This window comes from Morus notabilis, unplaced genomic scaffold (assembly GCF_000414095.1).
Source record: "Morus notabilis unplaced genomic scaffold, ASM41409v2 Scaffold1489, whole genome shotgun sequence".
NCBI classification, from domain to species: Eukaryota; Viridiplantae; Streptophyta; class Magnoliopsida; order Rosales; family Moraceae; genus Morus; species Morus notabilis.
In genome coordinates, this window is record NW_010357665.1 from 106,315 (window position 1) to 122,564 (window position 16,250).

The 16,250-nt window shown below is 31.2% G+C and overlaps 2 protein-coding genes and 3 non-coding genes across 5 annotated transcripts; 3 read left to right on the forward strand and 2 right to left on the reverse strand.

Annotated features, from left to right (window-relative positions):
- Positions 1–8,058: 8,058 nt before the first annotated feature.
- TRNAT-GGU lies at positions 8,059–8,130 on the reverse strand. Its single transcript has one exon. It is a non-coding gene; the product is annotated as a tRNA-Thr (tRNA).
- A 1,300-nt stretch (positions 8,131–9,430) lies between these two features.
- On the forward strand, positions 9,431–9,504 carry TRNAD-GUC. Its single transcript has one exon. It is a non-coding gene; the product is annotated as a tRNA-Asp (tRNA).
- A 2,938-nt stretch (positions 9,505–12,442) lies between these two features.
- On the reverse strand, positions 12,443–12,513 carry TRNAC-GCA. The gene has a single exon. It is a non-coding gene; the product is annotated as a tRNA-Cys (tRNA).
- A 387-nt stretch (positions 12,514–12,900) lies between these two features.
- Positions 12,901–13,413, forward strand: LOC112093715 (UPF0481 protein At3g47200-like). The gene has a single exon (XM_024172690.1). The coding sequence runs from the start codon at positions 12,901–12,903 to the stop codon at positions 13,411–13,413; it is 513 nt and encodes a 170-aa protein (XP_024028458.1).
- Positions 13,414–13,428: 15 nt separating this feature from the next.
- LOC21387527 (UPF0481 protein At3g47200) lies at positions 13,429–13,980 on the forward strand. Its single transcript, XM_010090316.1, has one exon. The coding sequence runs from the start codon at positions 13,429–13,431 to the stop codon at positions 13,978–13,980; it is 552 nt and encodes a 183-aa protein (XP_010088618.1).
- Positions 13,981–16,250: the final 2,270 nt, after the last annotated feature.

The window sequence follows — 16,250 nt, forward strand, 5'->3', positions numbered from 1 at the left end:
ATAGTAGAAGGGTACAATGTGAGCTAAGGAGTTGACACCGTCAGAAATAATGTCATTCCCGGGATATAATGCAGAAAAGTTAAATTTAGAATTTATTCAGTCTAGAATTAATTTCAAGACTTGAAACAGTTTAAGATATTACGCGAGTAAGAATTTAACGTGATATCAAAGCAGATGAGGATTTAAAAGTTGAACTGTAAATAAGTAGTAGAAAAAAAAAAAAGAACTGTCAGAAACAAGAATTTCCTGTCAGCTAAGTACCCTTTACAGTCAGTATGATTTTTACCTGATTCAAAGGTAACTTAAGAGAGTGGACTAAAGTACAAGGGGTAGGATTTATTTTTCTCTCTCTCCTTCTCCACTTTGGCCGGCCATGCATAGAAAAAAATAGAGCCAAAATTGGGTAGTTGAGTGTGCTAGGGGATTACATGGTAAGGTGTGATAGGATTGTGTCAAATCAACTATTGGACATAAATGCTTACCACACTTCCTTCTTGAAGCACACCACCGGCCATGCAAAAAAAAAATAGAGCCAAAATTAGCTAGTTGAGTGTGCAAGTGGATGACATGTTAAGGTGATGTGATTGTAGTGGTTGAAAGGGAATTAATGGCAAATTTGCTTCTCCTTTTCTCCTTCCAAAACCGGCCAAGAAAGGGGGACTTTAACCAAAAATTTGGTTGAATGATGGAGTGGAATTGGTGTTAAAAAAAATAGTTTCCAAGTTGCCTATAAAAGGAACCAACATAGGATAAGCTTCATTTTTTTTCTCCTAGCTTTTTCCCACTCAAAAATCCGGCCACACACTCTCCATTTCCTCTCAAATATTTTCTCCCACTCTCCAAATCTTGAGCCACTAGCACACCATAGAAGAAGAAGAAGGAGATTAAGGGATTCTAGGAGGAGACTAGTCAAGCATTCCTCTAAGGGTAAAGAAACTCTAAATCCTCTCTTTTTCATGTTTTGGGAAAGTTTGAAATAGAGAAATATTCTTCTCAAATTTCCTTATACTCTTATAGTTTCAAGCCATTAACAATCCTAGAGGAGTTCAAGGGTTTTTCAAGAGAAAGAGAGAATTCTTCAAGGGAAAGTTCTTAAACTCCCCTCCATTAATTTCTAGCCAACTTTAAGCTTGGATTTATGGATGTAAATTTGTGGTTCTTGAAGAGATAAGATTGTAATAAGGGTGTGTGAGTTTTATGTTGGTTTTGTGAGTTTTGAGGTTAGTTTGATGTGGTATGTTTATGCTTAATCTAAGTTGCTTATTTTCAAATTAGAGGAAAAATTTTCCGGTGACTTTGACCGCGAAAATGAGGACCATAGAGCGAGATTTTTCAATGTTTTAAAGCTTGAACATTTTCGGTTATTATGACAAAACCTAATTTTAACTCTAAAACCAAGTTTGAAGCCATTTGGCAAAAACGGACAAGCTGTCCAACACAGTTTCGAAAAAAAAACTGGCAGCCACTGGTTCAGCCAAACGGGACCCTTAGAAGCTGAATCTCGATTTTTCACAAAAGTGACAATTTTATATTTCGACGAGATGAAGAAATTTGATGAAGAAAAGATTTTCAAAATCCGACCCTAAGAGGTACTAAAACACAGATTCCCGAAACGGCACAGTTTTTGACTAAAACAGTTTCAAGAAAAACAACAGCTACGGCTTTCAGCCAAACGGGGCCTTTAGAGGCCGAGATGAGAAGCTATACGGCTCAACTCCAACATAATTGCTCTGATATAGCTGGCTCTTTTAGGCACTTGGATATTTCCCAACAACTCCGGTCCATTTATGGTTATTGCTTCTGTGAACATAGTAGCTAAATAATCCCAACGCGTTACATAAGGCAGATATTGTATAATTGTTCGGTTTTCCGCAATTTTTTCCATTCCTCGGTGTAAATAGCCTAATATTGGTTCACAGTCAATAACATCTTCACCATCGAGAGTAACGATGAGTCGAAGAACACCATGCATTGATGGGTGGTGGGGACCCATATTTACTATCATGAGGTCTTTTCTTGGAGCTGGTATATTCATAGGTTTTTCTTTTTCCTCGATTGATTCTTTCATGAATTACTGAAAAGCGAAAATAAGTTCATTAAAATAAAAAAAAATCAAGATCTAATAAATCAAATAATTCAATAATTCAAAACGCTTCCTCAAATTCAAATTAACGCATTTTTGATTCCCGAATATCTAACTGATTAATTAATTCTTTATAACGTATTCTATTGTTCTTTGACAAATAAGACAGCATCCTTTGGCGTTTTCCCAAAATTTTACGGAGGCCTCTCTGAGATAAATAGTCTTTTCTGTGCAATTCCAAATGTGAAGAAAGTTTTCGTATCCTATTAGTGAGGCTTAGTATTTGAAATGTAACAGACCCCCTGTTTTTTTCTTTTTCTTCGTGTGAAATAACCGAGATGAATGACTTTTTTATCATAAAATGAAATCTTCCCCCCCACCGGCCCTTATTGCTTTGCTAGATTTTTTTATTGATCAATAATAATAATGTTATTCATTTTTTTTTTTTTATTTGGCATACACAATACAATAATCTTAATTTTGTGAATAATCTTAATTTTGTGAATAATTTCCAATTTGAAAATTGTATTCGAATAGGTAAACAAAAAGATAGTTGTCTGCACTCACAAAAGATAAAAAATTATATCTAAAATTTAAAAATAAACTAAGAAGATTTTTGCATTATTTCTAGATATTGATATGTCATTAAATTAGTATCGTGTATCATAATGGAATAGAAAACAATATAGGTGTGCATCTATTTGTCTTCATATATGCAATATAGTACGGGAAATAAAATCAATCCGTATTTCACTTTTTTTCAGTACACGCTTAAGTTCATTTTTAAATTGCGGATACATATGTATCCTTACCATACTGAAACGACTGCCATTATTGGTATCAAACCAATAGCGATTCATACAAGCGAAATCTTCTAATCGATAATTAGGCCAAAGAAAGAACTTTAATCTAATTATATTATTTTGATTTATTTTGCTTTTATTCAAAACCGGACTCTTTACCTTATTTTCATTACAAAAAAATGCATTGCTAGGTATACCATTTCTATTCCTAGAATTGAAACAAATTAGAATTCTCAATTCTCTACGATGTCTAGGGGATAAAATAGTTTCAGGAACAAACAAATCATAATGATTTTTGTCTCGATTTTCAGTCATCTTTTGATGTTTTGAAATGAATTCATCAAAATTCTTCGTATCAACATGGCCCTTTTCTCGATACCTTTGATTAATTGTGTGTTTACTTTTATGAACCAACGAAATACCTATAGTTTGATACATAATAAATTGTCCTTCATTTTTTCTAGACAGACGAACTGGTTCAATAAGTAATATTCCCTTTTTAATCAATTCTGTAAGAATGAAATTTTTCTGAATCATTAGAAGATCCAGATTTATTTCTCCCCTTTGAATAGAGGCTATAGTAATTTCTCTTAGGTTTATCGGTCTAAGCAGGGAACAATATACTTTGATGTTATCGATCATTTTTTTATTTAAAGAATCGTCCCATCTCAATTGAAAAAGCAAATACCTTTTTAGTAAGAAATCAAACTCCGCTTCCATGTTGGTCCTGGATTGTTTTTTATTTTTTTTCATCTTTGATACCGCATAATTTTCTTCAATATCTTTTTCTTGATTTGAGAGAGTTGATTCAAAATCTGTTTTGATTCCGCATTCTTTTTCTACTTGATTTTGTTTTTCTAATTCAAGATATTTTTTTTCATTTGAAAATATTGATATAAAGATATCTCTTTTTTTCTTTCCAGTCGTTTTTTTATTTTTATTTCCACTGGCATTTTCATTTACATTAAGATTTAAAAGGAGAAATTTGATTGGTATGTACCATGGTTTAATCTTATACGAAGTATAAAGTATCAAAAATTCTGGGAAAAACCAAAGTTCGAGATTCGATATGGGACAACTTAGTATTTCTTCATTCATTCTCATCCAATCAAAAAGTTTTTTTTTTGATGGATTCATTTCTTGATTTTGATGAATCGTGGGATAAAAAAGATCTTTCTTGTCGATTTTCTCAATTATTTGATAATTATTAGCCCTAGGTTTAGTATATTTATTACTGTTGGCGTCAGTATCCATATTGATCCAGGCCCTAATATCCATTTTCTTTCTAAGACAAAAATTGAGAATTATCCAATCGAAATTTTTTCTATCCGGATTGTTCTTTATATCTATAATATTATCTTCTACTAGATAATTATTGATAGGGATACCTACCAGCATATTAAATAATTTTCGTTTATGTTCGGTATAATTATAAAAAATCTCTTGGTTATTATTTACTTGTAATGGTAATCCATAAATAGATGAGTTTTTCTTATCTTCATAATTAATAAAATTATATGATAAAAGATCATATCTATATTTTTTTTTAACATTTTTTTTTTCGGAGTTAATTAATGGCTTTTTTTCATATGAATCATATTTGTTTAAATGGTTATTTTGAGCTATAGAGTGTTGATTTACTATATTTATACCTTTTTGTGGTACTAATCTAGACTGAGATAAATTATTTTGATAATAACCCCTTAAGCAATTTTTCCATTGATTTATTTCATAATTGGGGATGTTCTTATGTCTTAATTCGGAATGAAATATTTTTTGTGTTCCAAGAAAATAATCCTTTATTTCATTCTTAAGAAAAAGAAAAGCTCCATTATATTGAAAGACAGATCTTAATCTTAACTTATATAAATTAAAAAAGTTAAAACCCCGGCTTTGTGATAATTTGTAAAAGACATATGCTTGTGACAAATAAGATAAATTACAAAAAGTTTCCAAGTTCTTATTATTAATATTAGAAAGTGACTCTTTTATAGTCGAAATAAACTGCGTTATCTTTTGATTTGTTTTATCAATTTTTTCTTGATTTCTTTCATTATTGTAAATATAGTTATTATAGGAACTGGTTTTATTAACAATTTTTTTTAATGATTCAAAAAAATAAAAAAAAAGTTGTGCATTTATTCTAGGAATATTAATGATAAATAAAAAGATATTTCTATATATTCTTTCAATGAAAAATTTTATAAAATAATTTGATTTACGGATTAGTCGAACATTTCTTCTTTTTAATAGCTGCAAAATATTTTTTGGTGATTCCAATCTTTTATCATTATAACTCATTTTGTTAGAACTAATATTTATATGTGGACTTATAAATCCTTTTTTGTTGTCTTTTGAAATTTTTTGTATTTGATTTATGGTTGTGTTTGTTCTATTAGTTAGATCTTGTATTTTTTTTTTTGTTAATGAAAAAGTTGTCCAATTTGTAGATTGAATGTTAATGGACGGTTCATGAATTAGCTCGTTATCGATTATCAAATTTTTTTCTTTTTTGCTTTCACTCAATTCATATAGTTCTATTTCTCTTAATCCAACTAATAGAATTGGGTTCATTTTTGAAAGTTCTTTTATTATTTTTTTTAGAAATACAATATTTTTAATAACCCATTTTTTTCTTTCTTTTGAGACATTTAGAAATAATTTTGTTCTTTCTTTTAAAATTATTAGAATTCTAAAACATTTCTTTTTTAATTTTATAAGTCTTTTTTTGAGTTCTTTAAAAATAGGTTCAAAAAATGAAAGTTGTTTTCTGGGCGAACCAAAAGGAAGTTCAGTTTCCATTCCCCAAACTGTTAAAAAACAAAAATCATTTTGTTGTTCTTTCTTTTTCATTGGATCCTTATAATTGTTTCGTAGCTTAAGCTTAGATTTGTGCCAAGGTTTCAGACGAAAAGGAAATAGGATCTTTATCTGAATACCGTCTATTAACCAGTTTTTCGGAAATTCTTTTTCTGCTAATTGAACACCATTATAAGTGCAGTTAACATGCACTTCTCTTTTCCAATCCTTTACATCCTCCGACCATTCAGGAAATTGAAATAATAGTATACGACCAATATTTTTAACTATTATCAATGAGGGTAATATAATATATTTTCTCAGAATTGATTGGATTACTAATACAAAACCTCTTATTACTTGAGCAACTACAATGCTATCCCAGGTTTCCGCTATTTCTATACGTGCATTCTCCCTTCTTTTTTCTTTTTCTTTTTTTTTATCTTTTGATTTTTTCTCTCTATAGTCTGAAATTTTGAATTCTGGCTTTTTCCATAGCCAATGTTGAAATTTTTTTTTTATCGGCCTCAACATATCAAAAGAAAAATAAACATCTTTGTCGATTCTGTCCAAAAAAGGAAGGGAGTGTACGTTTGCTTGAAAGGTTTTCCAAATAACTGTTTTACGCCTTTGAGCGCGCATTGAGCCTTTGATTATGTCTCGACGAAAATCCGATTGTTGCGAATAACGTATCAAAGCAATGTCGTCCCTTTCATCATTATTATTAGTATCTTGGGAATTACTATAACCATTGGTATTTTCGAGTTCATGATTAAAAATCAATACACGTTTGCATTTTCTTGAACGAATCTGAGAATCCGTTCCCAAAGCTTCTTCGTTTTCTCCCTCCTCTTGTTCCAAATCGTCGATTAATTTGTATGACCATTGCGGAATTTTTTTTCTGATTTCTTTTATCCCAATAGCTTGTTTTCTAATTGTTTTATTGTTAGGATCCGTTAGAAATCTTTCAAATAGAAATCTTATTTTTTTTTCTCGTCCTTCTAAATTAATTCGTAATTGTTTATGTTCAGGAAGTAAATAAAATTTTTTAAAATTTAAACTTGATGTTGGTTTTCCATTAAATTCATTGATTAAGTTCAAGAAAAAATTCATTTCTGTTGATAATAATCTTTTATCAATTCTATCAAATGGTTTTTTTTCTTCAAATTCTAAATAATTAATAATAAGAAAGAGACCGTGGATCTTATTTATCCAACCTCTTTCTATGTAATTTTGTATGGAAACTTTATCTTTGATTGAAAGTGAAAACCTTTTTTTAATTTGTCCACGGTATGCCCCATTCAAGAAAGGATCATATACTTTTGGTAAGTATTTTTTTTTCGTATTATCATGACACAATCTAGGTCTTTTTTCTAGTACATCCAAAATAAGGAATTTACTATCTAGAGCTTTGTCAAGATCCTTGATTATATTTATAAATTTGTTGTTTAGGTTTTTTCTTTTTTGTTCATTAGTATAACTCCAATTATTATATAATTCATCAGAGTCAAGTTTATCTGTTGTGAACAGAGACATCTTTCTTTGTATCATTTCGAAAAAAGTTGACAAACTGGGTGGGTACGTAAAAGATATTCTTTTTTTTCCATCGCTTTCACATGTATGAAAAAAATATTGTGACATTTCATTTTTTACAGCATTTTCAAATTTATCGTTTTTGATATAACGAAATGGACGATTCCAGCGTTTATAGTCGAAAAGAATAGTCACAAGAGGTTTTTCAAACCAGAGGAGTTCTTTTTTTTCTTTAAATATTTCTAACTTCGAATTTTCTTGATTCCGATCCACATCCAGATAATAAGTTTCATAAACGGGTTTATTTTTATATCGTGTCTCTTTAAAATCGATTTTTTCCGGATCCTCCTTTTCTTCCGAAAAAAGGGAAGGAGAAGGATCTTCTTCGGTGGATCCCTCTTGTTCCTGTTTAGTCCCCTTCGTTTCTGAAGTTTTTTCTACATCTCTTTCTTCCTCACTTTCCCCCCTTTCTTCCGTTTCTTTCAGTTTCTTAGTAAGAATGGGTGACGGTATTCTGCCTAAATAGTAGACACAGGTAATAAATAATAGAATACTAAAGATTCGAACCATAAAATTTAAGTAGACAACTTATTATTTTTCAGTATAAACTTAATACTATTCATTATAATATTAAAATATAATATATGATTATTATAAACATAATAGCAAATGTTCAACCTTATAACTATAATTACTATACTATAATAAATAGTATAATTAATAGTATAATGAATTAATATGGTTTCTTACTTATTTATTAAAAAAAAGAAAAATATTAATAAAATCTCTATTCTCCCTTCAAATATGAATACTACCGTGCTAGTTTTATGAAAAAAACAAAGCCCCTTATCGGATTTGAACCGATGACTTACGCCTTACCATGGCGTTACTCTACCACTGAGTTAAAAGGGCATATTTGATTCAATTCCTGAATAAGCCACTAATCACTATGTGTTTAGTCTATATACATATTATATGTATATAAATACATCGTATACGTTATAATATATCTTAAACGTATAGTGGTTCATTCAGGAACGATAAATTTGATTTACATAATGAGTATAGGATATACTTGTAAGTATAAGTAAAAAATTGTAAGTATAAGTAAAAAAAAAGGGGGTTTAGTGATATTTGATTTCATAAATATCAATCAATGCAAGGAATTGTTTCAAGACAGATTCTAATTGCCATCATAACGAAATTCATTTGATTGATACAGGTACCTACCAATTCAACCTAGATCCAAACTATTTCATCGAATCATTAATAAAGCGATTCAGCTTGCCCCCCAAACCAAATTCTTAGAAAAAAAAGAAAAAAAAAAAAAGATTTATTAAATAAAATAATATTAACATTATTAATAATTATTGAAATTATTAATAATATTATTTAAATTCTAAATTTAAAGAAAAAAAGAAAATAGATTTATTTATGGAATTATAAAATGTCGATTAGAATGAACGATTCAGGAATATAAATAATCAAAGAATTCTCTATAATCGTGAAAGACAGAAAGATCCTTCGCGTTGAGTCATACGATTCCATTATATTGACAATTTCAAAAAACTATTCATACTATGATCATAGTATGATGACGGTTGGGCAAGTATGCCCCCATCGTCTACCGGTTCAGGACATCTCTCTTTCAAGGAGGCAGCGGGGATTCGACTTCCCCTGGGGGTAGGGTACTACGAAAGGAAGTTGATCGTGGATTATCACTAAGCCTGGATTGATTCTTCCCGGGTCGATGCCCGAGCGGTTAATGGGGGCGGACTGTAAATTCGTTGGCAATATGTCTACGCTGGTTCAAATCCAGCTCGGCCCAATAATTCGCCGATCCACCATGAAATGATATAAGCCATTTGTTGTTCTCCAGAAATGCTCGATCCCAGTCAAAATCTCTGATATTGATATATCTTTATCCCTATCGCTATTACTCTATTTATTTTTCTTTTTTCCAACAAGTTTTGATCTTGCTAATGATCTATATTCATATCAAGATCTGGAAGTGTAAAGTCTAATGAAAAGAGTAAAGAAAAAAAAGACCTTTTTCATTGAAAGATTGACTATCCAATTAATTTGGAAATAACGACAAGATTATTAGTAATCACTGCCTCTCTTGCTAAAGTTCATATCCATATCGAAAGTATTTGAATAAAAACATAAGAATATGTATACTGTACACCTTATTTTATTATGTTATTTCCTTGGGATTGTAGTTCAATTGGTCAGAGCACCGCCCTGTCAAGGCGGAAGCTGCGGGTTCGAGCCCCGTCAGTCCCGATGGATCCAAATCCAATAAAAAAATACAGCAATTCATCTTCCATTTTTCTGTTCTGTGAAAGAAAGTACAAAGAGTAGAATTTCATTGCCAACAGGAATCCCTTTTCTTTTTATCTTTTTATTTTTTTAATTTCTATTGTTTGGCTTTGTTTGGAACCAATGATAAGTGTAAAAGCGGTTAGATGATACTTCATCAAATGATTGTACAAGGAGGGCGCTAGTTTATAGAAAGAAAGGGTGGAAAAGAATGAAAAATATAAATCAAAGTTAAAGTAAAGGGGTTTTTGATTGTATCAAAATTGACTTTGGAATTCGATATGGATAAAAGATCTTCCTATGTTATATTATTCAATTCTTGACGATGAATCAATTTGTCAGATATTGTTATTCATGATATTGATCCGATTCGATTATATCTCGATGTAATTCATCTCATTGAATTTATAGACAAAAGATTTATTATCTCTATGGGATTAAATCCCGAGTTATTGCGAATTAAAGAAAAACGAAAGGATGAAATTATGGAAGTAAATATTCTCGCATTTATTGCTACTGCACTGTTCATTCTAATTCCTACTGCTTTTTTACTTATAATATACGTAAAAACAGTAAGTCAAAGTGATTAATTTAAATTAAACTTGTGACTTTTTAGTTTTTATCAATGATTGAAGAGAAGAAATAAAATAAAAAGGATTCAAATTTCACGTTTTAAATGAAATCATCGAACTAGAATCAGCAGTATTCTATGAGATACTAGATAGTATGGTAGAAAACGATTTTTCTACCATACTAGTATTATTATTGTACTGTATAAAGTTTGCTGTATGACGATACAGGTTAATTTAATATATATCAATTGACATTATATAGATATAAATTCCATATAGAATGTACATAGTGTCATGTCCCAATCCTATTTCTTTGCTTCATCTATTTCTATTTGATTTATTTGATTTGTGTTGATTCCAATCAATTTGAAATAATCGAAAGACAGCTCTTACTCTTACGATTCTAATTCCTAGATTTCTTATCTTTTTTAATATGAATTCCGATATCCATTGAAAAAAAGAATCAAATCAATGAAAGAAAAAGAGGTATGGGTATAATAAAAGAAAATCAAGTAATCTTCTTGTTAGCATTCCAACAAAGAAGTAATTGATTAACCAGTTGACAGAGTATCCAGAGGTTCCATGGGAACTTCTTCGGATTTCGAAAAGGATTAATAAACCTCACCAATTTTAACCCTTCAACCATTATATGAAATGAAAAAAAAAGACCAGCATAAATAAAATTTTTAAAATAATAAAACAAATGGTAAGTGCGCAATATGTGACTTGCCCAAGACAATATTTTCTTATGTGTAGTATCTCCTTGTACAACCACTATGTCTATGTTGTTTCCCGTAAAAAAGTGTATCCACGTAATGTAATAACAGAACTCTTTTCTCTTTGAAGAGGAAAGACGGAAAAAAATAACAAATAAAAAGTAAAAAAAAAAGTAAAGTATATAAAAGGCTTTCGTTCTTACTCTTACTCATTGTCGATATAGAAAATTTATGAAGAATTCGATTGGAAAAGATTTCATACCATTTGGAGTACTTTCGAAATACGAACATAGGAATAATTGAAATATTTGTTTGATTGAAAGAGTTCATATGTTATTTATAGAATACATTACTCCACTAGAATCCAATACATATAACTTCGAAATGAAAATTTTTTGAAATTCAATTTTTAAATTGAAATAGTGAATTAAAAAAAAAAGTCTTTGCAGAACGATCTATAAAAAAAATTGATACAGTTTGATTCCTAAACTCAATTAGTAGTACTTCTAGAGTCCACTTCTTCCCCATACTACGAGTGAAAGGGAAAAGGTAAAGACTACCATCAAAGCAGCCCAAGCGAGACTTACTATATCCATGTGAATTATGTCCTCGATCTCTATGAAGGAATTATTCAATTATTGTTTACTAATAATAGTAGAATTACCAGCGCAGAGTCAAAAGGGGGTTCTGATCCAACACCATTGATGAAAAAATCCAATAAATCCAATTAGACCAAGTTCTAATGATTATACTAAAAGATCTCTAGTATAATCGGAAAACATTAAGTACAAGCAAAATAGGCAGAGACAGCCCTTGAAGTCTCAAAAGTATCAAAGGAATGTTAATAATATGTCAGAATAATAAGACCTATTCTTTCTTTTGTCGCCCTTCATTTCATTAATTCAAAAGTATAAAAATATAGAATCAAGCTAGATCATTATCTATCGCATACTCCTATTTTATTTCTTTTCGATTTTTCCCTTTTATTTGATCTCAATCTTACCATCTTCGATTGTCGCTATGAACCAATCGAAGACGTCCTATTACGTTCTTGACTCGAGATTATCGAAAAGTTCAAATTTATTTTTGTACTTTAGTTAAGTTAAAACTTTAATATATTAATATATAATATATAAATAAGTAAAAGTATATAAACTAAAAGTTTATATAAATATAAATTTAAGTTAAAGTAAAAGCCAATTAGCCATTCAACCGAATTACTATTGAATGAATGTCAGAGTACTCAGAGACTTTCATGAGTATGTATACAAAGTATCTTCTGCTCTTTCCGCAACTCAAAATTTCATTAGATTCTCCGTCCGGCTATCCAATCTAATTCAAGACCCAGTCAGTAGACACTACATTATCAGTAGACACTACATTAGTAGTGGAAGGGCGCTATCATATCAAACTTTACCAGTTCTTTTTGACGACTATAATCTTTTCCTAAACCCTAGCGAAAGTATTTACAGCATTTTATAGAGTAGAACCCCCCAGATACTTAGAATCAAGCAAGTATCCAGAGTCCTTTTCCTCTACTTGCTTCTGCTGGAAAAAAATTTGGCAAGTTATATCAGCAAAACAAAATAAAGTATTTCGATTCTTTTGTTGATTAGGCGACACCCGGATTTGAACTGGGGAAAAAGGATTTGCAGTCCCCCGCCTTACCGCTCGGCCATGCCGCCAAAACGATATAAAATATATGACAAAATTTCCCCTTTTGCTTCTTTTTTTATTGTACTTTATTTTGAATCCCGTTTTCTTTAATCCCTTTCCTAAAAGAAACCCTTCCTTTTTTGTTTGGATTGGATCAATCCCTTCGATTGATTGTATCTTAAAATCGCGAATATCTAAAAACTTTCTTTCCCTTTTCTATTGAAAAAGAAAACAAATATGGTTTTCAGTCATAAAAGAAAAATAAAGATTCAGGACAAATTTGAACCATTAACTATTGATTGTAAATTCATGAATTTTAAGAAATGCCAGTAAGTACAAGTTAAAGTTTAAGTTACAGTGGCGGCCTCATAGGAGGGTCGTCACAATTTCACCACGGCAATGAAGGTTTGGAGGCCATGGAAGAAGACAAAATGCTTTATCTGAAGAGTTTTCTCGATAGAACCAAGATAAACCTGGAGCAATACGTTGAATTCGTTAAGAAAAGGGAGCAGAAAGTGCGTAGCCATTACTCTGAAACCTTTGAACGTATAGATAGCAATCAATTTGTGGAAATGATCCTTGTGGATGCTGCCTTTGTCATTGAGCTTTTGTGTAGGAACTTCTGCAGGAAAGAGATAGATAAAGATGACCACATATTCCATAAACCGTTGAAGCTTTCGGATATAAGGTATGATATGATGTTGCTGGAAAATCAGCTTCCATTCTTCATATTTGAAGATCTCTTTCCACTGACAAAATTAAATGTTCACCGGAGTAATGAAAGAATTGCTCTAATAAAGATTACCTATAAATTCTTTCAAGCTAAAGCTTACTTGGGTGAAGAAACGAAGATCTTGGAAAAGATTGGCGATTCCGATATCAAGCATTTTGTTGACTTCTTTAGGCAATGCCATGTTCCAACACAGTGACCAAGTAAACGCAAAATGAAAACTCTAACAATACCTAATCTGACAGAGTTGTACAATGCTGGAGTCAAGTTTAAGAGATCAACTGGAAGCTTGTTAGACATAAAATTCTGTCAAGGAACTTTGGAGATTCCTCGTCTACGAATACGTACCTCGACAGAAAGCTTTATTCTGAATATGCTTGCCTTTGAGCAACGCCATTTTCTTGAATATTACATCAATGATTATGTCTTCATCCTCAACCGTCTCATCAACAGCACCCAGGATGTTCAGTTGCTTGTTCAGAGTGAAGTGTTTGAGAGTAAGCTTCCTGATGCTCAAGCGGTCGTGGCATCCCTTAATAACCTTGCCAGGGGAAGTATCCTGCGCCATAAACATTTCAACTTCAAATATCTGTGTGATGGCCTGAATGATTATTACAATAAACCGTGGAACACATGGATGGCAACCTTAAAGCACGACTATTTCAGCTCTCCATTGACTATTTTCGCGGTAGGTGTGGCAAGTGCAGTCTTTATACTCACCCTCATGCAAACAGTGTGTTCGTGCGGAGTTCAGTTTAAGAAATAAGTCTTGATCGTCATCAAGAACTTTAACCGTTATTGTTCGATGAAAAAGGACCTTTATCTATAAAGATGTTTGATTCCTTGTTCAAAATGGCAACTTGAAAAAGTATCATTTTGGTCTTCCGTTCACTAATCAAATTTCATAGCAGGTACCGCATTTCTCTTTTTCATTGAAAATGTGTTTGCATCTATTTGGGATATCTCTGTATGTACCTCTACAAAAATTTAAACTTGTAGCTTGGCATATTTTATTTGAATTAACTTGTTTACATAATTTAGTTCATAATAAACACACTGAAAAAACAAAAACAAAAAAATCTTATGCAGTTCAGAAATTAGTGCCGTTAATTTCGTGATCGGATTAAAAGAACTCCCCATTGACTGGTTACAATTGACGGTAGGGAGTGATAGTGATCGCGTTTACTTCACTCCAGATTCAAAATCTAGTATTAGAAAGGATAAAAATTAAGGAAATGTATCAATTGCTGTTGGAAAATGGAAATTTAGAAGCAGTATCGAATGTTGATTTTCTTTTATACCTGGAAAAAACTACTCAGAAATGAGAAGAGCCTTAACAGGTTTTATATTGGTAAAAGATGGAAATAAGAGATGATGAAGGTGAGACTCATGGCTCTTATATGTAATAAAAAAAGGAATCCAAGAAGATTCCATAGGAGTTAAATAATCTGTTGTTTGAATGGTAATTTGATATAGATGTCGAGTATCGTCTGCACTTCATGGTGCAGCTTTTTTTCCCCCTAATTGAAAAGGGTCATCAGCTAATTAAACGACCAAGTGATGACATAAGGTTGATTTGCTATATATATATATATATATATATATATATGTATGTAGCATATCTCCTCCCACATTTGCCTTTTATTAATCAAATTATTTGATCAATTGTTGACTAAACAAAATAATAATCAGCAGACTCATAATTATTGACTCAGAGAAACATTTCAAGCATTTGTCAATTGTTGACAAGTTCTGACCAGATAACATAATGATGACAAACCATAGAAATCAAATTGACAAGAAACAAACACAAACAGAGCGATGACCAACAACAATTAACCATGTTCCTGTGGACGATCTTGTATTGATTTGAGAAAATGACTCCAGCTTGGCCTTTAGTCCAAATCTTCGAGGAATTTGTCTTCCCAATAAAACAGAGCAATAAGACTGATGTTAGTAAAATCAATATAAATGTCTAAAAATGACTAGTGAAAGCAGGGATGGAAAATTCTATTTATAAATTTTTGAGCCAAGGAAAAAAATCTTCTTTCCAACTATGAACAGAAAAGAACAAATATCAAAATATTAAAGATTAATTTCTCTTGGAAAGAAAAAATTGAAACGCACCAAATTACCTTGGATCAGTCTTCAAAATCATCAGTGCAGAAACTATACTGGCCGCTCCAATCAGCGTTCGATGTTCTGGCCAATTCTTCGTCATCATTTTAAAAGAAACTCAATTGACGGCCATATAAATCTACATTAGTTGTGGTTCTTACTAACTTTTTCACACGGTCCAACAATGCAGGCTCACCGGGCTTGTATGACACATAATGGTTGCCACGAATTCGATACTGGAAAACAACTGACGGTACATGCTTAACCTTCCAATAATCCGAGCCTCCTAGTTGCAAACTGTTCAGATGTGACGATCCTATTATGAGGCCGCCACTGTAACTTAAATTTTAACTTGTATTTACTGGGGTTTCTTAAAATTTGCGCAACATTTTTTTTAATATAAGAAGGAATACTTTCATAATTTGTAACAATAATTTCAAATAAGTGAATCACTAAATTTCTTAAAGCTTTTCTTAATTTCAGTTAAAATAAAATGTTCTAGAAATATCTTTCAAACAGAGTAGCATTTGAACTCTTGTTTCAAATACTCTTTAAAAGCCTTTCTAAAACTAGCCAATTCAATCGGGCCATTTAATTTTGACTTTAAAACGAATTTCGTGAGAAATCTTAAATTCAAGTACATCTTAAAGCCCTTTTAAAATTACTCATTTAAATCGCCATGTTTAAAATTCATTTATTTGTTGCATGTACTGTTGCAACGTTCTAAAACTTAAATACTCAAAACTAGGGTTGTTAGCTACAACCTTGGTTTTCTTAACATACATATGTACGTATACTTTTTAAACATACATACTTGAAACCTTTGAATCATATAGACATATACATGATTTTTCTTAAACTTACTGCGGAAAATAACCGCGTGAGCGGTATCCATTCCCATCTCCACCATTCGTCCGC

Excerpts from the sequence above, each read along its gene's own strand:
- LOC112093715 (XM_024172690.1), top strand. The coding sequence starts at position 12,901 with ATGGAAGAAGACAAAATGCTTTATCTGAAGAGTTTTCTCGATAGAACC.
- LOC21387527 (XM_010090316.1), top strand. The coding sequence starts at position 13,429 with ATGAAAACTCTAACAATACCTAATCTGACAGAGTTGTACAATGCTGGA.